Source organism: Myxocyprinus asiaticus, chromosome 6 (genome assembly GCF_019703515.2).
Source record: "Myxocyprinus asiaticus isolate MX2 ecotype Aquarium Trade chromosome 6, UBuf_Myxa_2, whole genome shotgun sequence".
In the NCBI taxonomy this organism is placed as follows: domain Eukaryota; kingdom Metazoa; phylum Chordata; class Actinopteri; order Cypriniformes; family Catostomidae; genus Myxocyprinus; species Myxocyprinus asiaticus.
Genome location: NC_059349.1, coordinates 25,416,499 through 25,443,655, shown reverse-complemented (window position 1 = coordinate 25,443,655; position 27,157 = coordinate 25,416,499). Strand labels below are relative to the sequence as shown.

At 36.8% G+C, this 27,157-nt stretch overlaps 2 protein-coding genes across 3 annotated transcripts; one reads left to right on the top strand and one right to left on the bottom strand.

Annotated features, from left to right (window-relative positions):
• Positions 1–16: 16 nt before the first annotated feature.
• Positions 17–6,176, bottom strand: LOC127441932 (polycomb complex protein BMI-1-B-like). 2 transcript variants are annotated; one of them, XM_051699514.1, is made up of 10 exons: positions 5,858–6,176; positions 3,062–3,193; positions 2,821–2,917; positions 2,519–2,574; positions 2,237–2,287; positions 2,018–2,126; positions 1,796–1,832; positions 1,589–1,687; positions 1,319–1,399; positions 17–1,162 (listed from the first exon to the last, which is right to left on the bottom strand). In XM_051699514.1, the coding sequence occupies exons 2-10, from the start codon at positions 3,177–3,179 to the stop codon at positions 842–844; spliced, it is 969 nt and encodes a 322-aa protein (XP_051555474.1). In that variant the 5' UTR covers positions 3,180–3,193; positions 5,858–6,176; the 3' UTR covers positions 17–841. The 2 variants fall into 2 exon arrangements, with proteins under 2 accessions (XP_051555474.1, XP_051555475.1); XM_051699515.1 differs by lacking the exon at positions 5,858–6,176 and having other exon boundaries at positions 2,821–2,933; positions 3,062–3,186.
• Positions 6,177–11,157: 4,981 nt separating this feature from the next.
• LOC127441928 (dnaJ homolog subfamily C member 1-like) lies at positions 11,158–25,109 on the top strand. Its single transcript, XM_051699507.1, has 12 exons — positions 11,158–11,486; positions 13,043–13,144; positions 13,282–13,328; positions 15,053–15,218; positions 15,334–15,431; positions 15,518–15,608; positions 15,710–15,800; positions 15,901–16,067; positions 16,137–16,256; positions 16,427–16,475; positions 23,889–24,331; positions 24,656–25,109. Exons 1-12 carry the CDS (start codon positions 11,334–11,336, stop codon positions 24,722–24,724), a joined length of 1,596 nt encoding a protein of 531 aa, XP_051555467.1. The 5' UTR covers positions 11,158–11,333; the 3' UTR covers positions 24,725–25,109.
• Positions 25,110–27,157: the final 2,048 nt, after the last annotated feature.

Genomic DNA, 27,157 nt, shown 5'->3' with positions numbered 1-27,157 from the left:
AAGGCCAAACAATGTATAGTAATAAAAAGTAAAATGTTTATTTAGACAAAGGTTTCATATTGTACAACAGTAAAAGATACATTGACATTAACAAATAACCGCTTGAACACAGAAATGTAGAGCAAGAAAGAACATGTGAACTTAAGGCTATGAGTGCACGGAATCTTCTAGCAACTATCTACATCCTCGCGTGATAAGATAAATATTGAGGGGAAAAGAAGACTAAATTTCTCAACTTATGTGACGAGCACGTGGCAGATAAAAATATTAATAATAATAATATTCCTGGGTTTCTCCAAACAATATAGCTGACGCAGCATTTCCGCCCTTTATAAATGCAACATTCCAAATATTACATTAATGCAAACTTTCACATTTGCACTTCAAGGATATACTTCGGTTATCAAAAATGTTGTTTGGGTTTACACATTTCCACCAAATAAAACCCATGCCCTTTATGATATGATGAACAATTCCGGGATGATCAAAACATTGTGCGTGCCCCGTTGAGTTTTATTGTTGACTTTATGGACAAGAAAAATTTTTTTTACATTGTTGTTCTAATCTTAAAAAAAAAAAAAAAAAAAGACAAAGATTATAAAAACACCTAGATACATTCAGCTCCTAGCTGAGTACTCAAGTACTCTTCACAACATTAGTTAAGCCATAGTAATTAATACAAAATATGACACAAGCAATGCTGTGTTACAAAGTTTGCACACTGTGACAAAACAAATATATTTAAAAATGATATCAAAATTTTTAGAGGTGGTTCATAAAGAAAGCATCTACATCACAGCTCTTTTTGCATGGGGTTGATGGCTTTGGCATCTATAGCAAGTCACTCGAGTGAGCCATTAAATGAAACATTGCAGACTTTGCTGCTAAAAGGAGCTTGGCCATTTGGGCCAACTTTGGCAGAGACTCCATTAACCGTGGAGATATGAGGGAAGTTGGGATGTGAAGACTGGGCAGGAGTGTTTGGGCTGGGCAGAGAGGAGGATGTGGAGGGGGCGGCAGCAGCTGGGCTGTTTGGTTTGTCACTGCTGGAGTCACTTTCTGTATCAGGCCTTCTGCCACCAGTAATAGCATCCCTAGGGCTGCTTAACTTCATCTTTTTGCAGCCAGGCCGAACTCTATACTTCAATGGTAAGGGCCCATTCTGTAAAATATCAACACCTGTTATTACATTAACTTTAAAAGCAACCAAACTTAAATGTAAAAAAAAAAAATAAAAACATAAGGACACTTTCAAAATTTCAAAGTATGGGTCATATGTTTTAAATTATGTTTTAATGTTTTGAATTTATACTCTTACCCTTCTCCATGTGTAGATATAAGCAATATCCATAAGAGTATAGTAATCTTTCAAGGGCTCATCTTCATACATAACCTCAATCTGAAAGAAGAAAACAATCTTGCTAAACAAGTTAATATTTAGTAATCCTTTAAACACTAAGAGTGCAGCATATTAAGTGTTTGAAAGCAGATATTTGTGCTTAAAATGTAGAAACATGTCAGGAAGAAAAATATGTTTAGAGAGGAGATGAAACCGAATCATTTAGAAAGTGAATGTAAACAAGATTACCTGAAAGGTGCATGGTATATCCATTTTACTTCTGAGAAATTTTCTGAGATGCATCACTGTCATAGCAGCAGGGCATTGTAAGTACCGTTTTACATTAGCCTATGAAAATTACAAGATTACACAAATTTAGGTTGTCCAATATAAATCTTACAATGGACTCATTGAGACATGTTGAAAAAATATTTAATTTATTATAAAACTCATTACCTCTTTTGTGGTTTCTTCCCCATCTTTACTATCACGCCTGAAAATATTAAAGAGAAAAACATGATTGCAATGTTTAACTACAATATCATAAATTTTACAGGTCTGGTTTACAACTTGGCATGATTATGTCATTAACACCTTCAAAAGCAACACTGGATTTTAATGATAATGGCACAGCTTAAATTTAGACACCACAAGGAGCTAATGTTGAACAGAACCTACTTGTTCTGATCAAAAAACTCAATGGACAAGCTGATGATCTCATCATCAGCAATGATTCTCTTGTCTTCATCGGCCACTTCTCCTCGGTCCTCATTCGAACCATTTGTTGCTAAAGTTCAGAGAAAGAATTTCTCAAATGATACGGATGCAATACTCACCAGTGAAAATATAATTTTATAATAATTTTTAATTTTAGAATTAAGTCTCTTCACATTTTACCATCAACTGAAGGATGATCTGCATAAAAATCCCGCCTTCGTTTCATTTCATCTGAATAACACACACACACACACACACACACACACACATATATATATATATATATTATATATTTTTTTATTATTTTTTTTAAAATAATTATTAAAATATTAATAGCCCTTAAAAGGTCACATCATGATATTTTGAGGAAAGTTATTTGTTTTCCAGTCGTCTAGCAGAAAATACATTAATAAATATAGGCCTAATTAAATTAACACTTCAAAAAATGTTTTAAACACTTACTTTTGAATAGACCAGGCACCAACTTGTATACAATATCCTGAAGGGTCTTATCTGACCTGGAATATACCAACGTTGTTTTGAGGGGTTACTCTGAGCAAATATTCTGGATAGTCACGTTTATGTACTACAGGTGTACCAAAGAAGCTGTGGCTTCTGTAATAATGTAAGCCTATACAGAATTTCAAAACTTTACTCTGTTTTCGGGATACACTAGCAACATGTATGCTCATTAAAATAAAAATAATGCAAAAATGTTTCCGTATTCCAAATTAAAATATTTAATCAAAATACATAGCCGTTACCTGATATTCAGAAGAGGTTTTGTTTTATGGACTTGAACATCACAAATAGGGCAATATTTGCTGGTCTCCAGATACCTCACAATGCACATTTTGCAGACTGTGAAAACAATAGCCTAATCGAATTAAAAACAGTTTGTAGTAAAAAGACAAACCTATTTGAATAATCAACAAAGCAGCATTTAAAAAAAAAAATAATTACAAAAAAAAAATGAATGCAGATTATGATCGATTTAGGACTTACATGAATGCAAACATTCAACAATGGTGGTCGCGTCAATGAAGTATCCTCCACATAAAACGCACATCAAATGAGGATTTAGCTCCGTTATCTTGATTCTCGTTGTTCTGTGCATTGTCATGTGAGTTCGCGAACCTGATGACCAAACAAGAGACTCATTAATGTCCACAGCCATTATTAAAACAGCCTATAGAAAAAAAATTTGAGACAGGTTATTAAGGCTATAGACAAATCAGATTCACTTGCACGTGACGGACCAAATATACAACAATAGAAAAATTAATCTAGATTGTTTTAACATGTAACCCGACAATTATAACCGACCAGCCGACTCAAATCTCTTTTGGCAAAACTCATTGTGAATTGCACACACAAGTAGCCTAGTGAAATGGGGTTCATTCATTCATTGCAGTTGATGCGTACAGGTGAGAACGAAAACCAAAATGCCCACACTTTGTTGCTATGACGACGGGTTGTAATTGGCATTGTGCCAGTCAAACGGAGCCGCACTCTTCGAAGGATTCACGGATTGCCCGGATCAATACGATCATAAATTCAACCAATTAACGGTAAAGCACTGGTCGTTCCTCTCTGCTCATGTGTTTCTCGCTAAAAAAAGCATGCAGCTCCTTGAACGTGGCTGCCATTTTGCACAGTCCCGAGTCCACGCGAGTTTGCTCTCGTGAGGCTACGACCTATGCGCCACACTATTGTTTAAAAAGCAGTGCTCACCATCACCTATTAAACACGTCGTACAACCATAATATCAGCACATACAGCTTTGAAGCTGTAAAATCAATTGTGTTCTGCCTTGACGATGTCTTCTTAAATGAGGAAACACATCGAAGCGCGAATCCTCGCTGCTGTGATCCCGCTATCTCGACTGCGATGTCTATGTGAGAGCAGCCCTACATGCGAAATGTTCATGAAAATATCAATAGCCCGTAAATGCGATTTTTAAATAGTAAACTCTGCTAGTGCAAAGTGACACGAATCCAACGCACTAAATGACCGTCAAATAAAACTATGACTCTTTTGTCAAAACCAAGTTTGTCTGAAGTCTCTTATGACACAGACCAACCATGCCTGAGCAAATATGCTTACTATATTAAAGGAAAAACATCACAATGTAAGAACTGAATAGCATATAGCCTAGTCCACAACAGGTGAAACAGAAAATCAATTCGAAAGACTACAGAACGACAGCTAGTAATTTACGGTAGTCAGTTGGCTATAAAAACAAATCCCAAGAAACCCAAGAGAAGATGTGGTACAACTGTTCTTCATTAAGAATCGACTGTGGTTATGGATTAAGATTGAATTATAATAGCTTTTGCATAAGGGAATCTGTAGATCGGACGGTGGATTTAAATAAACAAGGTGGCCAAGTTTCAAAGGCAAAACGAGGTAACCAGGCCCATAAAACCTTCTCACAAGTTTGGGCTTAATAATAATATAAAAAATACAGTAGATGATTAGTGTCACATTTATGCATTAGAAAACAACTCGTGTTGAGAAGAAAGAAGAACTGGTTGTACGTGCGGATTTATAACTTGATATTCTGCACTTTCAGGCTATATGCATTTATGGCTGATTGATGGACATCGAAACGTCCCCTTTCTTGTGGCCATGAAATAGCCTACATATAACTTGCAGTGTGGCAAAAATGTATGGCTGTTTATATGCAATGTATGATTTAGATAACTGAAAGTCAGTAATACACGGCAAGGTGGAAAGGCCAGACAGTGGCAACACAGCACGTAATTTCCAATGACAGCTTAATCATTTACATTTTGCCAGAAGGATGATTTGGCAAGTGGACACGAAATGGAACAATCCATTTCGAGTTATAAACAAACTTTAGATTGTGTTAACATTCTTTCATTTCTTAGATGGAGTTATCAACAACATTTGCAGCCTATGAACTTGACACGTTTAGTCGCTTGACATGTTTTACATGTTGACATGTTTAGTCAACAACTGACTGATAAATAATCATATATTATATAGTTATATCAGAATAACGAAAAAAGGGCTTTTAAAAACAGGTCTTGGAATTAAGACTTATTCCACCTCCCCCCCCAAAAAAAATAAAATAAATCTAGCCCGCCTGACTTGCCCTGGTCATATAGATATACAATGATTTAGTATTATTTAAAAAGAATACAAAACACGCAAGCGAAGTTACATTCGGTGACAAATAAAAAATAATAAGCACACCCCAAAATACATTTACTCTAAAGTTAACCGACTCATAATAATGGTATGTTAGTGGTTTCTCGTGTTGCCGCTTTGGAGATAGTAGCCTACCCAGCAAATCAGCTTATGGATTTAAGTTAAAAAAAATAATCGACGACATTAAAACGTGGCAAGTCTAATTTTGCCTAAATCTACATTCTCCAAGCTAAACATTTCTATAACATAAGGCAATTAATCTTTGATTTTCGAGCGTGAAGAAATTGATGAAAGTGGTCACCCGTTAACACCTGACCTAACTCGCCTGTTATTTTCCAGTGCGCGCCGACTTTTTAGGTTAAAAACAGGACTTGGGGAGAACAATATACTTCAGTTTCACAAAGATTAAATACTCACTGACGTGCATATTGTGTTAACATATGCCACAGAATCCTTTTCCAAAACATTTAGCAACATTTTAAATGAAATTCGTACGTAGTACTGACAACATTCATACATGCAAGAGGCAACATTGTTCCTCTCTTGTCTCCGGAGAAGAGAAAATAAAACAAAGGCAGAAAAGCTCTTAACTCCTAATTTTTTTGTACATCCAAACGTACATACCCGGATTATTCTCCAATGGCTTCTTAGCTTTGTTATGGTAGACAATACAAATTGAGAGTCGATCAGCAAAAAATGAATGCAACCGAAGCGGCCATCTTGGAATGAGCTGCAGACGCTGTCAATGGCTCTAATGTACCACCGCCGTGCTCATTGTGGCCTTCTTTCTTCTTTCCGATTTGATTCACAGATTAGTCCACAGATTCCGGACGTAGATGGTAAATTCCAGAGGAGTAGTTTTTCAGCACAGTGATTTGATTTGAAAAACACAGTGTCTGATGGTTCAGTGCAAACTGACACAGTCCCCAAAATGGCTTAGTTCGACCGCCCCACTCCATCACGTGATCTCATTCCTTGCGGGTAGCCTGGGAATTAGTAGTGGGGTATATCATCAATAGAGTACCCCTCTGATGGATGTCTTTGTCAGACCTCACCACCCACATCACCACTTCTCAACAGGGAAAACCCTAGCCAAGCCACGTCGTTTGGTAGACACGATTCTCAGGATAAGCATTGAAGACACTTTTAGAGGAGCTGCGCTGCTCTTTTTTTGCACACAAATTGCGCGTAAAATTTTAATTTTATTGCAGAACAAGCAGAAGGGTTCTTTCAAATATTAGGCATCATTTTTTAAAATCGCATAATGTTGTAAAGTAGGCTAATCATTTAGTCAAGAGAAATACTACCTTATTTTTTATACTAAACAGTCTTATTTTTCCGCCTATAACCTACGCTGATTTCTTTTATTTTGCCACGAAAACTCTCATTTTAAACAACTGTCTGTACACAACGTGTTAACTTTCTAACCTGTGTAGTGGTTATATTATAGCCGTTCGTACAAACAAAGGACAAGTGTGACCAATTCGAAATAACGCGTTGAAGACAGCTGATAATGATGTGCCCCCATACATTCAAGACATATATCCTATATGACCCCACCTAAGCAAAAGTCTCATTTAAAGATCGTTGTGCCAGTAGCTCACATTTACAAGATTCTGTGAACTCCAGCCGATGCATGATGCAGTTCTTGGGTTTCCCAATATACGTCTGCACACCTCAGATGTCAGCTATATGCAGTTGCTTTTATTCAGCTTCACGCAGGTCACAGTAAAGTCTCTCAAAAAGAAAAGTCGAGTGTGTCATTAAACAATTGTGCTCCTGAAACGTGGATACAAACAGAAGCTGTGTTGTCATGTCATGCGCAACATCTAATCTGTAAACTTATAGAAGACAGTTCTTATGAAGTGCATAAGTCCACTCATTCGCCTTAAATGAACATATACAATGAAGGCAAATGGCAGCCGTTTATAAGCAATAGCATGCATTAGTAAATTACAATTTATAGGTTAGCCTCTATTTTCTAATCCTGAATTTATTTGTGGGTTAAATCACAAATGTAACTCAAATTAGCACATACTGTATATTCAAAAAAGATTTATTTAGCTGTACTACAGGCTTTTATGTTTGGATATTTCACAGACAGTTCACAAACGTTTACATTTACCTTGATAACCGTTCTCAGCGCGTAGTGTAACAGTACGGTAAGTTACACATGATTTTTCTTTTTTCCAATGGCTGGATAATCAATAAGAGTGTGAACGCGCGCTGCGGTGCGTGTACTCGCGCGCGCGCGCGAGTGTGTGGTAGGTCTGTGTTGGTTTTTTCTCTGTAGTGCTGGACAGTACTCGTTTAGGGTGCTGTGTTCAGCTGCAAACCACACGCGCAGTCTGCCTGCCATGACGTCAGCTGCTTTAATACAGGCACTTCAGCGAAAACAAAGAAGCTCAGCATGCTGACGGAAACGCGAGGCGCAAGCGTTAACCGTAGGCTACCAGGTTCTGCAAAACGTTGGCGCTCTTTCAATTAACATGAACCATACCAGTTTTCAACAAAAGCTATCGCTAATCCATAAACCAGGCCATTTAGCTACTCTGTGTATTATTAGTCGAGTTGGTCAGACAACACGTTTAATTTCAATGATTAGTGTCATTCTCTACAATCTCAAGAATACCGATTATTTCTTTATTCAGACCACAGATGTGACTCGTCAAAATGGTTGTATGGCCAAGCGGGTGTTACAGCTACTTTTGAAAAAAATAGAGAAACATCGTCTAAAGTTCCTGATAACAGGGCAACATTTTCCACAGTGAAAATGTTCAATATGAGAGGTGATTTCTCTTTTATTTTCATTTGGCCGATTATTCATTCTTTCATCTTCGTCCATAAAGACAATTAAAAGCGAATTATTTTTACATCTAGCCGATAAACTAACAAGGATACCGTGCAGATCTCTTAAAAAACTGTAGGTTAATGTTCAGTGACTGCGTTTTAAGGAGACGTGTTTCCTCTCCTGTATTTCCTATAGGCTATTGGCTTAAACCTTAATGACTTTATTGATTGTATATGATCCCACAAGATTGATTAGTGAACTAAATGAGATATGGAGGTCAGGACTTGGCCTAGTTAAGATACAGCCGACTTGAGTTTGCATTTCTACGTTTGATGATCTAAATCTATTTATGACAATTTTACGAATGAACATGAATATTGTCCCACTATGATATTTTCTATACCAATGAAACAAACTGTGCAGACAAAATGCGGTCAGGTAGCATATTGGTATGCGTTAGATAATTTTACAGTATTTAATAGAATTTCAAATCCATACATTTATCAACCTGATCAGTCATGCGCAATGAGTTTGTTCGCCTCTTCTTGCATATATTTTCCCTTATATATAAATGCATACCGACGTTACCCCTTATAGCCTATACGTTTAACATTCTCTGGTCAATCTACAGTTGTAAGGGATTTCTAATATGTAGCCTACAGATTTTTATTTATTTATTTATTTTTAGCAGAATTACGTTTGCCACATTTTATCAGATCAAGGCTACATATCAAAGAAAATTGAATTTCTTCCTTGCATTTCGATAATCCCATACTGTTTATAAAGAAGCAAAGAAAATAAATCAAACAGCTATTGATTTTTGTTACATGAGATTGACTTGCTGTAGTGGAAATGTCGCATATCATGGCTATTGTCTTTTATATAAAATAGCTATACAAGTGAATTATAAAAGTGTTGAAAAAAATACGATGCGATAAGGCAAATGGTTTTATTAATTAATTTATTAAAATAAATACATGAAATAATGATACAAAAATAAAATGGAAATCGGACAAATTGTAGGCTTGACGGTGATCAATTCAACAAAAAAAAAAAATTATTATTAATACTCCACTGAAAATGTACTATTTTAAATATGGAGCCGGTTGGGATACCGTGTTTTTGCCTATTCCGCTTTATTGATTAATACATAGCATGCGTAGTAGGCCTGCAACTGTTGTACCATTTCAGTTTATTTTATAAGGCGGTGGCAATCCTGATATATGCTTTATTATTTAAATCAATGAAGCCAAATTTGTTTAGGCCTATACTTTAAGGAAGAACCAGTAATACATCTCTACTTAAAATGAACTGTAAGGGGTTAAACCTCAAGCTGTTACTGTAACTGGGTGTTTTAATCAATGAACATTCAGTTAAAAGAATAAAAGCCCATTAGAGGAAAAAAATATTATTTGGTGTATTATGCTCTTAGTTTGCCATCACTGTTTGGCGCCGAATAAAGAACTTATAGGCTACCAAACCAATAAAAAAATGACCGACTAACTATTAAATAAAACAAAAAAGAAAAACCCTTATATTTTGTTTCAGATTTACGTTGTATACTATTCGTAACCTCTGTTTGAACAGACTGGATTTCTTCTATATCGCTAACCAAGCAAAACGACGCCCACGAGTTTCTCAATTCCAGAAGATGAAAATTAAAAAGGGATGGTTCATTTAAAAATGAAAATTCTTCCATACTGTACTTACCTGTTGTCCCAAAGCCGGACCGTTTCTTTCTTCCATAGAACACAAAATAAGATGTTAGGCAGAATGACATCATCAGTCACCATTCACTTTTATTGTATGGAAAAAAAGATGCAATGAAAGTGAATGGCGACTGAGTCTAACATTTTGCCTAACATCTCCTTTTGTGTTCTATGGAAGAAGGAAAGTCAAACGGAAGTAACATGAGGGTGAGTAAATTATGACATTTTTATTTTTGCGTGAACTAGCCAATCTAAAAAGATTCTCAAAAGTATGTCACAGACTTAAACATGTGAGCAGTTCATAAAATGTTACTTTGGCCCTAAAACGACCAAATCCAAAGATTTAAGCTTGAAAACAATGAAATATCACCTTTCATTTGAAAAAAAAAAAAAAAAAAAAAAAAGAAAGAAAAAAACAGGCCAAGCAAATAAATTATAGAAAATAACTGAAAATAAGTCCATAATTGGCTGCTGGCTGATACGATGGCAAATCTATTTCAAACAATTCAGTCTATTTAGATATTGCGTTTTCTTCTTTTTTAATTTAAAAAAATGTAGGCCTATGTTTCAGCAAAAGATTTTCTTCAGCTATAATTTTACTCGCTGAATGTTCTGTTGCTTTCAAATGCATGCGGTGCATTTACAGCTTTCTCATCTCCTAACTTACTGAAGACGTTTCAAATGTTTTCTCTGTCTGATCTGTCAGTAGATACTCACTCAAATATTTTTTTTTTCCAGTAGCCCAACAAGAACATCGAGGAAAAACATCAGCAGCTAAATATGCGCAGGCAATGAGTCATCCTTGATGTTAAGAAAAAACTAGATGGCCGATTATTGGTGCCAACAAGTTTTAATAAAAAAATCAAGCTGACTCTCATGTGGACTTTAGGACACCTGCTGTGCTGGATATGTAGCCTTTGTCTGTGGCCCTCTCTTTAGGCTGAGGTTAGAGATAGGATTAACTGTCCAAATGTTGATAGCCTATAGAATGTCAATGCCCCTTAAATTGACCTACTAATAGTATGATAGTAGCCTAATAGCGCTACATCTGAAGAAACGTACAACATTTGTCACCCCTCCCTAGAAGTAATAGGAAACATTCTACTAAAGGAGAGCGGAAAAGCGAGATCATGTTCCATGCTTGGGCTTTCAGTTAAAGAGAACAGTGATCTTGCTGGGGCACAAACTTTTGGTTTCTTTCCTCTCTGTTTGACATTTAAAAAAAAAAAAGAAATTGCTCCAGGTCTACATAACTGTACAGATCTACAGAGAAACCTATGTCTGTTGATCTTTAGTGCTTAAGATATAATAGGCAACGGTTATATTATGAAATATTCAACACAGCTAAAGTTCATTTGCCAGTGGTAACTCTCATGGTAACAGTGGATTTGATGCACCAAGTAACTACTGAAGCTTTCATGCTTATTGGTTCCTGCTGTGGCGGCTGCATGTGAAACGTGTGTGTGTGTGTGGATTTAGAGCAGACTGAGGCCGAGCTGTTTCAATGGCCGTGATGTTATGCTAAAGTAATCTCAAAACCAAGGTTTCCCGAATGGATAGTTAATGGTAGGCCTTCGCAGATATATAAAAACAACCAACAATGACTTTGCCAGAGGTCTTTACGTTGGTGTTATTCTCCGGGATGTTGGTTATACGGCCGTTACCAACATTAGCATGGGACGCAGACTTGGAGCTTTTCGACCTAGTGGAGGAAATCCCACAAACCTTCTACGAATTCCTGTCTGTGAATCACGTAAGACTGGTTTTTATCTCTACCGTTTGTGTTTTGTCACACTTTGTACATCTGCAATTCGAACTGTGTCAGTAAAGTAAAAATAAGAAGATAGACAGCATACCGGCGTAGTAAATATCGCAGTTCTAACTCCTGCGCGTGTATGGAGATGCATTCCTATCAAATAGCAACCCAAACCTTTTTTTTTGTTTTTTAACTTAATATCTCTCAACAGCCTGACTTTATATCCACCGAACGAGGGCTGCGGAAAACTGGCCCTGCCTCCTGCACAATGTGAATGGCGGTGGCCATTGACCAAGAAATCTCCGGGCTGTGGGCCTAGACAGCACGACATGACGTGTCATTTTTTCGCTCTGTTGTAAATTTACAATTTGGTGGCTAAGTGATATTTAATGCGTTGATGATCTAAGAGCCCGTATTTTTTTTTGTGTGTGTATCTAACCGTTGCTTGTGAAAAACTAGCGTGGGTTTCAATTTATCTTTCCCAAACGTATGGCGGATAAAAACTACAATAACAGTGCCGCTGCTACACATTTACCATGATAATTCGCTTTTAATACCTTTTAAATAAAGCTATGCTCATATTGTTGTCAGCACAGCAGCGTGTAACGTTTAGTCTCTATGTAGTAAACAAATTGATGAAAGAAATATGTTGCTGCACAATGCTAACAGTTATCTCACTTTTCCTCTCCTGAAACACCACAGGCAGTCCAATCACTTGTCAATCACATTCCTTTTAATTTTGAAGGGATAGTTCACCCAAAAATGAAAATTATCTTATCATTTACTTACCCTCATGCCATCCCAGATGGGTGACTTTTTATTTCTTTTTGCAGAACACATAGATTTTTAGAAGAATATCTCGGCTCTGTAGGTCCATACAATGCAAGTGAATGGTGATCAACACTTTGAAGCTCAAAAATCACATTAAGGCAGCATACAAGTAATCCATAAGACTCCAGTGGTTGAATCCTTGTCTTCTGAAGCGATCCAATCAGTTCTTGGTGAAAACAGACCAAAATATAACACCTTTTTCACTATAAATCTTGACATCAGCAGTCCCCTTGGTGATCATGATTTCAAACTCGATTACACTTCATGGGGCCATCTAGCATTCTACACACGCCTCAAGCACTAAGAAGTATGTATAATCAAGCTCGATATCATGATCATGCCTATAGAGACTGCAATGGCAAAATGTACAGTAAAATTTGTTTTGCATTTTGGTCTGTTCTCACCCAAAACTGATTGGATTTCTACAAAAAAAATGGATTAAACCACTGGAGACTTATGGATTACTATTATGCTGACTTTATGTGCTTTTTGGAGCTTCAAAGTTTTGGTCACCATTCACTTGCATTGTATGGACCAACAGAGCTGAGATATTCTTCTAAAAATCTTCATTTTGTGTTTGGCAGAAGAAAAAGTAATATACATCTGGAATGAAAAAATGAGACTATTTTCATTTTGGGGTGAACTATTTTTTTAAAAAAGTCTCGGAGGATATGTAATTGAAAAGCCAATGATTTTAATGTTGATGCTTCTGCTTCTCACAGGATGTATCTTCCTCTGAGATTAGGAAGGCATATAGAAAACTCTCTCTTACATTACATCCAGATAAAAACAAAGATGAAAATGCAGAAACCCAGTTCCGACAGGTAGGTGTTTCTTTAAGGCTGAACAAAAGTTGTCTTTGGTATGATATTTTATGTCATTATATGTAAATTATTTTATTTGCTTGTTTCTCTGTACACTTTTTGGAATTCAGCATATCTTCTTTGTCATCTCTTACTAGTTAGTTGCCATCTATGAGGTTCTTAAAGATGAAGAAAGAAGACAAAGGTGAGCAACTGTGCAAACGTCATGTTCTCATGACTAGCCTCTGGTGGTTTGTGTTCTTTCATTGAAAGTCAAAAGTCATTGTAGGATGTCTAACAGAAGTTAATTCTAAAGCAGCTATACTTTGGTTTTCAAATTAAGCTATTTTTCCACTTACTCATTTCACTACTCAATATTGGTATTATGCCTTATTTTGATTACATTTTTACCAGACGTTTTCATAACTTGTGGCAGTCTTTACCTTTTGCAAAGAGCTTGTGATAGCCTAAAAGATGAAGAAACCGACTGCTAACTCATTAATTTAGTGATTTAGTGCTATTGAGCAACCCTCTACGATCATGTTGGAGAAAGAATCGTCATTGGCTAGTACATTTTTGTTTTTACTCGCCAGACTTTGACGACATGTAAGCATAATGTAACTAAAATATATATTAAGCAAACTGAGAGAGGGGGCCTCTTCATATATATTCATGCAATATAGTATATTGTAATTTTTTTTTTAGATTTTGCTTTATGATTTTAATCACATTTTAGCTTTTTAAAAATTTCACATTCTATCAATTTATATGATGTCATGAAATCGCATTTTTAATAATGATACAAGTTGTTGTCACTGTTTGAAATTTTGTACACATTTTTAACAAAACAATTCACAAGGTAGGAACCTAATAATGAAAATTAGGGGTCACCATTGTGAAATTTGGCTGACAATTAATTGTCAAACAAATAATTGCGATTATGATGATTAATTGCCTGTTTTAGGGCTATGATGATTAATTGTCTGTTTTAGGTGTTTCACGAATATGACTATTAATTACCATATAAACTCACTATGTGTGCTTCATGCACACAACAAAGTCATTTATAAAAATTTAGCTTTGGTCATATAATAAAATAAGGGTATATGATTTCCTTTTCAGGCTTCAAAACGTATGAATGACAGTCAAATATAAAAGTATAAAATTTAAAATAATTAAAATAATATTTAAATGATCAATATGTCTAAATAACTAAAATATATCTCTCTTATTTGTCCGATTTACTTTTGATCCTTTAGACTTTTTCAGTGTTTTGTTTTCTTTTGCTTCTTTTGTAACCCAGCCAACCTGTATAGCTATTATATTATATTATATTATGCAATAGTAAAATCTTTCTCCCTTAAATTCTTCACTTTCACACATTTTAAGGCTCTCTGATTAACTCACAAGCCCTTATTTCTCATGAAGGAAGACTTTGAGATTCTGTTTCTTGCATTTGATCATCTCCACAGAAATAGAGCAGGGCAAGTGCTTTTTCCTGCGTGCTCATGAGACAGCATGCAGGGAAAGACGAGGCTGAATCCAGCTTCTTAATCAACTGCTTTTTATTCAGTAAAAGGGCCTCAGTGCTTCGACACCACACAACTCTATCACTGGCGAGTGAAATGTTAATATATACTTGCCAGTGGCTAATAACAGACAAGCGCAAAATTGACTCACATATGCGAGTGATTTACTTGCAATGTAGAGGGATGTTGAGTAAGATACCCAAACCCTGGTTGCACCATTGGGACAGTGACTAGAGTCTGCGAACTGTTTGTGGAGGCGAGGGTGTGGTCGAGCATTTGTCTGGGTAGAGAGGAAGCGGTAAGGGTTTTCACCTGAGATGAATTGTTGATAATTGCAAAGTTCTTTTAAGAAAATATTTTGCATAGAACCTTCTCACAGGTAACTGCACTACATCTACAGATATGATGACATCCTGGTTAATGGGCTGCCAGATTGGAGACAGCCTGTCTTCTACTATAGACGTGTTAGGAAGATGAGTAATGGAGAGCTGGGCTTCCTCCTCTTCCTCATTCTGACAGTGGGCCACTACGCAGTTATATGGTCCATCTACCTTGAGAAGCAGTTGGTAAGTAGCAAAACATGTTATTGCGCAGGAGTTGTCGTGCAGTGTTGGCTTCTAAGATGCTACATTTACTTCAGCATACAAAGTGATGGAAGCTTTGTCTTAATTTTATTCTCAGGATGAACTTCTGACTAGGAAAAAGAGAGAGAAGAAGAAAAAACAAAGCAGTAAGATAACAGAGGAGATTAAGTCCTTGGCACAGGAAAAAAGTGAAAGGTAAAATAAACTAGATTTTTTTAAGAAATGTTGACTGGTTCTCAAACAAGGAAATCTTAGTGTATTCTTTGCTTCTGTTTCCATAGATCTGACAAGCCACACTGGCATGACATTTTGCCTCTGAAATTAAGCATTTGGTTATACTATTCTGTGAAGTCTCTCCCTCATATAATACAGGTACTGTTCCACCAGATTAAAGGCACCATGACTTACTTGATATTTTATCTTTGTTTTCAAGCATATAACTGTAAAAATCATGGCATATGTTGTATTTTCAGGATGTAAAGCAGTATTACAAAGATTATAAGGAAATGAAAGTAAAAGAAAAGGAGGAGGCAGAAGCTCTGGCAGAGCAGGAAATGCAGCAGAGTAAGGCCTTGATAACCTATATAACCATGCATGTGCATGTGGTTAAATTGTGACAACGTGACATTTAATATCTGTGATGGTGGTTAATTTTGCTCTGCAGAAGAAAAACGGCCCAAGGTGAAGAAACCTAAAGTAGAGTTTCCAGCCTATGAACCCAACACAGATCCAGCTTTTGTGCCTGCATATGATCAGGGAACATCTATTGAAGATATTGAAGATCAAATGGGTGACTGGTTAGAGGACAGAAAGCAGCAGCAGAAGAAGAATGTAAGTCTTCAAAGAACATTGGTTAAAATAAAAGTATTTTTATTTACCAAAGGCTGGTAATGATTGTAGGCTAATGAGTGGACAGAGGAGGATCTCAGCCAGCTCTCTCGCTGCATGGCCAAGTTTCCTGGTGGAACACCGGGACGGTGGGAGAAGATTGCTCATGAATTAGGCAGATCAGTGACTGAGGTGAGTCTCTAACCATGTATACAGTTATGGCATGCAAGGACTTAGCAGTTTAAATGGGATTTTTAAGTGCTTTGATTTAATAAAATGTGTGTGTGTTTGTGTCTGTATGTGTGAGCGCCAATATGGTTTGTACAATAAATGTACAAAAAAAAGTGACTAATTCTGTACAGGTCACAGGAAAAGTGAAGCAAGTCAAAGACTGTGTCACCAATACATCAGGTAGGTTCTTTTTCAGTGTAGTATAAAAGGATTTTTAACATGGGAGAAAGGATTTTAATAATCATGAACCTTTTCACCTACTGTGATACACCTTGGTAAATATGAACAGTGAAGGCTGTGAAAAATATGTCTTTATTGTTTATCCCTTTGATCTTTCATTCCAAATATTCACAAAAATCTAACATTTAATGGATATCAAACAATTGCTAATATAACACAAGTTTATCAAAAACAAATATATTTGTCAAATATATGTGTGGCACAATTATTGGCTCCCTTTTATTCAGTACTTTGTGCAGCCTCCCTTTGCCAAGATAACAGCTCTGGGTCTTCTCATATACTGCCTAATGAGGTTGGAGGATACATGGCAAGGGATCTGAGACCATTCCTCCATACAGAATCGATCCAGATCCTTCAAATTCTGAGGTCCATGCTGGTGGACTCTCCTCTTCAGTTCACCTCACAGGTTTTCTATGAGGTTCAGGTCAAGGGACTGGGATGGCCATGACAGAACCTTGATTTTGTGGTCAGTGAACCATTTTTGTTTTGATTTTGATATTTGTTTTGGATCATTGTTCTGCTGGAAGATCCAACTAGTGCCCATTTTAAGCTTTCTGGCAGAGGCAGCCAGGTTTGGATTTTTTTATATGTTGGTATTTGATAGAGTTCATGATGCCATGTGTCCGAGCAAGATGTCCAGGACCTCTGGCATAAAAACAGCCCCACAATGTTAAAGATCCACCAACATATTTAACTGTGGGCATGAGGTAATTTTCCATATGGCTATCTCTGTGTGTGCCAAACCCATCTCTGGTGTTTGCTGCCAAAAAGCTCTATTTTTGTTTCATCTGACCATAGAACCTGGTCCCATTTGAAGTTCCAGTAGTGTCTGACAAACTGAAGATGCTTGAGTTTGTTGTTGGATGAGAACAGAGGCTTTTTTCTTGAAACCCTCCCAAACAACTTGTGGTGATGTAGGGGATGTCTGATTGTAGTTTTGGAGACTTTCTGACCCCAAGACCCAACTAATTTCTGCAGTTCTCCAGCTGTGATTCTTGGAGAAGTTTTGGCCAATCGAACCATCCTCCTCACCGTGCGTGGAGACAGTATAGACACACGTCCTCTTCCAGGCCGATTCTTAACATTTCCAGTTGATTTGAACTTCTTAATTATTGCCCTGATGGTGGAAATGTGTATTTTCAATGCTTTAGGAATTTTATTATAGCTACTTTCCATTTTGTGAAGCTCAACAACCTTTTGCCACACATCATAACTTCATTCTTTGGTCTTACACATTGTTATGGATGACTACGGGAATTTTACCTGTGTGTTACCTCATATTTATAACCATGTGAAACAAGAAGTTATGGTTGAATTTCGTGTTCCTAGTCACCCAGGTGTACTAAAAAGTGTAAAATATGAATGGGAACATACTTCAGATATATTTTACTCATAAGAATTTCTAGGGTTTCCAATAATTTTGGCAAATGTTTTTTGTAGAAAAATATGTATTTAATTATGAGATTTTTCCCACCTTTCAATTAGTTTACTTCAATTAAAGGTTAGATTTTTATTAATATTTTGAATAAAAGATCAAAAGGATAAACAATAAAGACATATTTTTCACATCCTTCTTTGCTCATTTACCAAGGGTGCCAATATTTTTGTGCCACAACTGTAGGTGGCATCGACGTGACTTATTTATTTTTACTATTTTTCATTTATTTATTTTATTTATTTATCATGGACAATGCACATTAATCAGACATCTTACTGATGTAAATGTGTCAGATTTCACCAATGGCTAATTTTTTTCTGCTGTCCCTGGCAGGTTGATGTCAGAGGTCAAAATTACACTCAAAATGCATAATTTTAAATGCAAAAAATACACACTATGCAAAATGTAAAAATGAACATAACAAACAAAACCAGTTAATAAATCTTAACCATGAAATTCAAAAACACTATATATATATATATATATATATATATATATATATATATATATATATATATATATATATATATATACACACACACATACACATACATACATACACACACACAGTGGTGGCCAAAAATATTGGCATCCTTAGTAAATATGAGCAAAGAAAGCTGTGAAAAAAAAATCTGTATTGTTTATCCTTTTGATCATTCTTTTTTTTTTTTTTTTTTTTTTTTATCACAAAAATCTAACCTTTAGTTGAAGTAAAACATTTATATTTCATTTTTAAATAAATATTTTTCTCCTAAATGCATTGGCCATAATTATTGGCACCCTTTTATTCAATACTTTTTGCAACCTCCCTTTGCCAAGATAACAGCTCTGGGTCTTCTCATATACTGCCTAATGAGGTTGGAGAACACCTGGCAAGGGATCTGAGAACATTCCTCCATACAGAATGTCTCCAGATCTTTCAAGTTCAGAGGTCTATGTTGGTGGACTCCTCTTCAGTTCACCCCACAAATTTTCTATGGGGTTCAGGTCAGGGGACTGGGATGGCCATGGCAGAACCTTGATTTTGTGGTCAGTGAACCATTTTTGTTTTGATTTTGATATTTGTTTTGGATCATTGTTCTGCTGGAAGATCCAACTAGTGCCCATTTTAAGCTTTCTGGCAGAGGCTGTCAGGTTTAGATTTTTTTATATGTTGGTATTTGATAGAGTCCGTGATGCCATGTATCCGAACAAGATGTCCAGGACCTCTGGCATAAAAACAGCCCCATAACATTAAAGATGCAGCACCACATTTAACCGCAGGCATTTGGTACTACTTCATCTCTGTGTGCGCCAAAACCATCTCTGGTATTTGCTGCCAAAAAGCTCTTTTTTGTTGTTGTTTTTGTTTCATCTGACCATAGAACCTGGTCGAATTTGAAGTTCCAGTAGTGTCTAGCAAACTGAAGATGCTTGAGTTTGTTGCTGGATGAGAGCAGAGGCTTTTTTTCTTGAAACCCTCCCAAACAACTTGTAGGTGATGTTCGATATATTTTTTTTTAGACTTTCTGACCCCAAGACCCAACTAATTTCTGCAGTTCTCCAGCTGTGATCCTTGGAGATTCTTTGGCTACTTGAACCATCCTCACTGTGCGTGGAGACAATATAGATACACGTCCTTTTCCAGGCTGATTCTCAAGATCTCCAGTTGATTGGAACATCTTAATTATTGCCCTGATGGGCGTTTTCAATGCTTCGGCTGTTTTCTTATAGCCACTTCCCATTTTGTGAAGCTCAACAACCTTTTGTTGCACATCAGAACTATATTATTTAGTCTAACCCACTGTGATTGATGATTAAGGGAATTTGGCCTGTGTGTTACCTCATATTTATATTACTGTGAAACAGGAAGTCATGGCTGAACAATTTTATGTTCCTAGTCACCCAGGTGCACTCAAATTTTTTAAATATGAATGGGAATATACTTCAGATATATTTGACTCTTCTATTTGAATTTCTAGGGGTGCCAATAATTGTGGCCAATGTATTTTGGATAAAAATATTTATTTAATAATGAGATATTTCCCCTCTTTCAATTGATTTACTTCAAATAAAGGTTAGATTTTTGTGAATTTTTTGAATGAAAGATCAAAAGGACAATGTAGATTTTTTTATTTTTTGTTTCACAGCCTTATATGTTCATATTTACCAAGGGTGCCAATATTGATTTCTGAACTCTTCCTAGGTTAAAACATTACTATTGTGATGTTAAAAAATGAATATGAACTTGTTTTCTTTGCATTATTCGAGGTCTGAAAACACTGCATATTTTTTGTTATTTTGACCATTTGTCATTTTCTGCAAATAAATGCTCTAAATCAGGGGTACTCAATTGGCGGACTCCGGTCCGGATCCAGACCGAAGGACAATTAAATCCGGTCCGAACTCTGAAGCTTTGTGCTAGTTATCTGACACCTGGCTAAGTGATTATGTAAGCATACGTGTATTCAACCGCGGAGCGCGAATAAATAGCGTTCAGCGCGGGAATAAAGCACGTTCAGCCTTACTCACTTTATTCCCGCTCCGCGTGCGTTGCCTCTCTCCCCGCTATAGACATGAGGCGCCGCATAAAGCCTAATTTATTGTACGAACGAGTTGCAGGTGCAGTTATTTTAACAACAGTAGCGGAGACACCGCTACAGATACTGGCATTTTTCGCTTAAACACACTGCAGAAAACAAAAATTAAGTAAAGTGAAACTATCTTCATCTGTATATGTGATTCAGCTAAGCCAGGTTTGTGTCAGGACAAGTTAACCATCTAGATATAGCTTAATTAATCAGCATGTCACGAGCCTTTCATAATAAACAGATTTTTGTTCACATTTTGTGAAAATTAAGCTGAGATGTCATCATGGCAAGGAAAGCCTATTTATCCTTAAATTAATCAAACAGATATTTAATACTTCACTGTTATGTAAATTGTTTTTTTGTTGTTAGTAGATTCTCACTTTAAAGAAAATATAAAAATGGTCCATTTAGGCTTTTACATTTTTATACATTTTCTCTCAGGGGACATCCCTGAACCCACAGTATTATTTCATCTGTCAAAAGGCCTCCTATGTCCCATGAACATTGTATAGATTCTGAATGTAAAAATATTTAAACAAAACTGGACTGCTGTCATTCAGCTTCAAAACAAACTGTTGATCTTATCTTTTAATATTCATATGCAAGTGCGCTCCACTGATGAAGTCTTGATGAAATATTTTAATCTTTTGGTAGAAAAGATCTCTCAGACCCCACTAGCTGTCTCTGGGCCCCCAATATCCTCATCAGGATTTTTTTCATCTTTTTTTACAAAGTACTATTGCTGTCAACATGGCAAGTTATAAAAACTATAAAAAAAAAAATAAAAAAAAAAGATACATAAATTCCTAGCCATATAACTACTGACAACATGTAAGCTACATACTATCTGGACCTTTGCTGGGAAGGAAATGTAGAGACTGGACCTCTTGTAACTTTAATAGAGTACCCCTGCTCTAAATTAATCTAAATGAAAATGAATTTGGGAGAAATGTTGTCAGTACTTTATAGTATAAAACAAAATTTTTCATTTTTCTCAAATGCATAACCTATAAATAGTAAATCCAGAGAAACTTATAATTTTGCAGTGGTCACTTAATTTTTTCCAGAGCTGTGTATACTGTATATACACTGATCAGCCACAACATTAAAACCACCTGCCTAATATCGTGTAGGTCCCCCTCATGCCGCCAAAACAGCTTTGACCTGTGGAGACGTGGACTCCACGAGACCTCTGAAGGTGTCCTGTGGTATTTGGCACCAAGACGTTAGCAGCAGATACTTCAAGTCCTATAAGTTGCGAGGCTGGGCCTCCATGGATCGGACTTGGTGGTCCAGCACGTTCCGTAGATGCTCAATCAGATTGAGATGCGGGGAATTTGGAGGCCAAGTCAACACCTTGAACTCTTTGTCATGTTCCTCAAACCATTCCTGAACAATTTTTGCAGTGTGGCAGGGCGCATTATCCTGCTGAAAGAGGCCACTGCCATCAGGGAATACCGTTGCCATGAAAGGGTGTATGTGGTCTGCAACAATCTTTAGGTAGGTGGTACGGCCATCCACATGATCTAAAAGAAAACGTAATTCAGCAGACCAGGCCACCTTCTTCCATCGCTCCATGGTCCAGTTCTGATGCTCACGTGCCCATTGTAGGCGCTTTCGGTGGTGGACAGGGGTCAGCATGGGCACTCTGACCGGTCTGCGGCTATGCAGCCCTGTACGCAGCAAGCTGCGATGCACTGTGTTCTGAAACCCTTCTGTCATGGCCAGCATTACGTTTTTCAGCAATCTGTGTTATTGTGAGATCGGACCAGGCTAGCCTTCGCTCCCCAAGCGCATCAATGAGCCTTGGGCACCCATGATCCTGTTGCCGGTTCACCGGTTGTCCTTCCTTGGACCACTTTTGGTAGGTACTAATGACTGCATACCGGGAACACCCCACAAGACCTGCTATTTTGGAGATGCTCTGACCCAGTCGTCTAGCCATCACAATTTGGCCCTTGTCAAAGTCACTCAGATCCTCACGCTTGCCCATATTTCCTGCTTCCAACACATGAAATTCAAGAACTGACTGTTCACTTGCTGCCTAGTATATATCACACCCCTTGACTGTGCCATTGTAATGAGAAAATTGATGTTATTCACTTCACCTGTCAGTGGTTTTAATGTTGTGGCTGATCTGTGTGTGTGTGTAATATATATAAATATTAAAGTTGTGCTCAAAAGAGATTGTGCTCCCCGAGTTTTTTTGCATGGTAAGTCATATTTTCAAAATCAATGCCAAAATTTCACAATTTCTGCCAGGGTATGCAAACGTTTGAGCACAACTGTATATATATCTCCCTAAGACAGTACTACTAACGCTGAGTACCATGTTGGCAATTCTGGTATGACAGTAACCAGACTTTTAATTTTCAGAGAAATCACCATGACTTGTTAGATCTTTCAAATCAGCTGGAAGTCAAATCCAGTAATGGGTTGCTCTAAAAGCAAAAGTTAACTGTTACGTTATTCTAAAAAATAAATGAAAAGGGCAATTCACACAAAACAATTACTTAAATACAACTCTTCTATGATGGACATGTTTTTCAATCACCAAGATGGAAGTCATTTTGATATTTGTTCTGTGACTTAAAGGAAAAATTGTCATGTGGTGTAACCATCCAGAAACTGTAAAAAAAAAAATCTCATTAAAAGCTGAAATCCTTGAAAAAAATAAATGTTGGCGTTAGCAGTGTAGGGTAATATTTTGTAATTGCTTTAAAAAAATAAGCAATGAAAAAATTTGTTTTTAAAATGTTAATATTTGAAAAATGTTTGTCCACCAACTCAGTCAGGTGATGTAACCAACATGTAGGTTGCCATTTTGTTGTCATATGACAAAAAAAAAAAAAAAAACTGATGACATTAGATTTTCAAGACTGTGTTTGAAGTTTAAATAAAATATCTGATATTTTGACATTTTTATGAACAGGCACATTTTGTTCAGGTCCAATGGAATAACCCTGAGAAAACTTCTTGATATTATTTACTCATTCATGATAATTGTAAAAAACAAAATCCTTGAAAAATGTGTCTGAAAAAGTTCTTGAAGTTAATGATAAAGTTGTGTACAGTCCCATGTATTCAAGGAACAACCTTTTAATTGATGGTTACACCACATGACATTTGTAAAGTTATCAAATAAATTTTTGTTTGTAGAAAATGGTCAATGGTTTTTTCAAAGATATATGAAACCAACATGGACTCCAAGATTACATTTTGCAGAACTTGACAACTACATTTTTAAAAGATTTCTCATTTTTATCACCCGGACACCCTTATTTGTTAGTGACCCATAAGCATCTCCGTCAGAGTAATTTGCCACCTCTTTGTCCCTTTTTCCAGGGTTGGTGAAGCTTTCAGAGCTAAAGAGCGGTACTGTGATAGCAAAGAGTTCCAGAGCCATCACATTGGCAGACAGTCTGATGACCCAGAGAGAGGAACCCTTAGAGCAGCAGCTGGATGATTTAGAAGAGCCTGTTGGGGGAGAGGACTCAGAAAGCAAAACCCTGAGAAGGCGACAAAGAAAGTCTGTAGCTGGAAGTGCTGGAGCAGTGGAGGAGAGAGTGAAAGGGCGCAGACAGAGGGATTTTGACCCCACAGCTGTAGATGAAGACAGTGAAGATGAGAAAAAAACATCAGCCCCTAAAGAAAAACCCAGTGCTGTGTCTGATGACGTATGGACACAGAACCAGCAAAAGCTCTTGGAGCTGGCATTGCAGCAATACCCACGTGGCACCACTGAACGCTGGGACAGGGTTGCTAAAGTGGTGCCTGGAAAAACCAAGGTGAGCATCACGTACAGCCAGCCTACAATTAAAGCAGATGTGTGGGATTTTTTTTCGATTTTAAAATGCTTTCTCGTATCCCATCTGTTTGTTTGACCAATGGCAGAGGGAGTGAGTATTCGGAAAAGCTGTTTGAAACTATGTATATTTTTTTCCATTCGGTGATGCTGGGGGAGAAGAAATTACACAATTATGTTTTCATTTATAGTTTAAACAGATTCAGAAAAATAGCAGAAGTTGGACCAATGTTTAACTGTGTGTGAAAGAATGAATTTTGTTGTGGTCTCATGTTCTAATTGATTTATTTCTCTTTGACTTGTTCAGGAGGAGTGCATGTCCCGATACAAACTGTTGGCAGAGCTGATTCTGAAAAAGAAACAAGCCAAGAGCTGACTCCAGGTCCTCAGTATTTCACCTCTCACCTGCTTATAATGTGCCTTAATTATGCAACCTGAAGTCCTGTTGTCAATGTGCCATATTCAGCAAAGCCTGAAACTTCAGCATTACTCATTGGAGAAATTCATATTTGAATTATCATATGAAACTGCCCATTTAAAGAAAACATTTTTATTTATTTTAGAATCTTTTTGAGGTTGTAGATTTTTTTGTTTCTCTATGCAACCAGACAGTTTGAGGAGCAAAGAGTCACTTTTAATGTTTGTTTTTCTTTCCTATTTTGTCTTCTTGAAACATTGTTTTTCAGAAGCACAGTGTGTTGTGCTGGAATCTTTTAGGTCATGTTACAACATAAAGTATTTGCATACTGCATTTAAGTTGTCATGGTCTCTCATGTGGTCATTGTTATGCTGAAGCACATTGGCTGATATATTTTGAAAAACAAGCTTGTTCCCTTAAGATGCAGTGTTTGCACATTGCATATACTATGAACATGTTATTTCCCTGTCAGCAATATGTCAAACAACATATGTTGCTCTTGCACAGATTTACCAGTTTTATACAAATAGCAGAAAACTTTAATTTCAAGTGAAGTGGGGCCTAGGTAGCTCAGTGAGTACTTACGCTGACTACCACCCCAGGGTAGGGTTGCACCAGCTGTGCGTAAGGTCTCACTTAAATTGAGACATAAAGTTCACACAAAGGGCTTAGTAACTACTAGTTAGTTTGTAACTAAGTCAGTGCTTAATTTGGTTGCACCACCTGTTCTTATGGCAAGACTTAACTAGTAGGTTGTAATTACTCTTTGTAAAGTATCGCGTAGTCGCATATTATGACGTTTACCTGTATTTATCCAATAAGCAGCCTTCAAATTTGTACACAGTGTTAAAAAGCCGTGAATTTCAGTTTGATCTTGTTATGGTTGATGTTCAAACCTTGTTGGCTCACGTAACTGTCAGCTGTAATAAATTATATCCCCATTAAAATATGATACGTAATAAAAAGATTTCATTAATGATATAGGCTATTTAGCTTATGTATATAACAATATTCAATAACTGTATCTAAAACGAATAAGGGACAATAAATAAATAAATACTAATACAACAGGCTGGAAAAACCAACATTTATTCATTTTAATATTTTATATATGTTGAAACTTGACAGCAGGCAGAGTACACAGGAAAGTGCACCGTTAGATCGGTTTCATACTGAATAAGTTTTTTACATACTTTTTCTCCAGTAAATGTAAACAAGTGTAATGCAACATCATATATGTTGAAAGGACTTAAGCTGTCAACCAAAACATGATCTCATTGATGTCATTAAGTGAGTCTGCTTTTTTTATTCCATCCGTTACTCCTGGTCGGAGGCTGCCGTAAATATTTAGTTTATACGTAAGGTTATGTCCTACATAAGGTTAATGGTGCAACGCTCAAATATTTAGTAGTGCATAAATTGTGACTTAGTGCCCATTTACGCCACAACTAGGCTAAGCTGTAACGTACCTATAGCTGGTGCAACCGGCCCCTGGAGTCACGAGTTCAAATCCAGGGCGTGCTGAGTGACTCCAGCCAGGTCTCCTAAGCAACCAAATTGGCCCTGTTGCTAGGGAGGGTACAGTCACATGGGGTAACCTCCTCTGGTCACTATAATGTGGTCCTTGCTCTCAATGGGGTGTGTGGTGAGTTGTGCATGGATGCCAGAGAATAGCGTGAAGCCTCCACACGTGCTACGTCTCCGTGGTAACATGCGCAGATTGATGGTCTCAGACCGGAGGCAACTGAGATTCGTCCTCTGCCACCTGGATTGAGGCGAGTCACTACGCCACCACAAGGACTTAGAGCGCATTGGGAATTTGGGAGAAAAGTGGATTTCAAGTGAAGTATGATTTTGTTTTTTTTCAAGAATTAAAGGGATAGTTCAACCAAAAGTGAAAATTTCACTTTTATGCCATCCCAAATGTGTATGACTTTCTTCTGTACAAAGATTTTTAGAGGAAACTCTCAGCTCTGTTGATCCTTTCAATGCAAGCGAATGGTGACCAGACCTTTGAAGCTCCAAAAATCACATAAAGGCCATATAAAAGTAATCCATGACTCCAGTGGTTTGGTTTAATATGTCTTTTGAATGGATGCAATCACTTTGGGTGAGAAACAGATCAATATTTCAATCCTTTTTAACTATACATTTCCACTTTCACTTTAACTCAGCATGTGAAAGTTAAAGTGGAGATTTATAGTAAAAAAAAAAAAAAAAAAAAAAGGACTTAGGTAATCAACACACTTATGTAGGTATCAAATTATTGTATACATGCAAACATAATTGCTAGATCTTGCTTCTCTGGAGCTCAGAAATGTGTCAAGAACAAAACAGTTGCATACTGTCAACTGAACTAATTTTACATTGATTTATTACTTTCAATGTCCA

Coding starts and splice junctions, on each gene's coding strand:
- LOC127441928 (XM_051699507.1), top strand. CDS start 11,334: ATGACTTTGCCAGAGGTCTTTACGTTGGTGTTATTCTCCGGGATGTTG. Junction 13,329..15,052: donor GATGAAGAAAGAAGACAAAG/GTGAGCAACTGT, acceptor CTACATCTACAG/ATATGATGACATCCTGGTTA. Junction 16,476..23,888: donor CTGTGTCACCAATACATCAG/GTAGGTTCTTTT, acceptor CCCTTTTTCCAG/GGTTGGTGAAGCTTTCAGAG.
- LOC127441932 (XM_051699514.1), bottom strand. CDS start 3,179: ATGACAATGCACAGAACAACGAGAATCAAGATAACGGAGCTAAATCCT. Junction 2,918..3,061: donor TGTTGAATGTTTGCATTCAT/GTAAGTCCTAAA, acceptor TTGTTTTCACAG/TCTGCAAAATGTGCATTGTG. Junction 2,575..2,820: donor AAACCTCTTCTGAATATCAG/GTAACGGCTATG, acceptor GGTATATTCCAG/GTCAGATAAGACCCTTCAGG.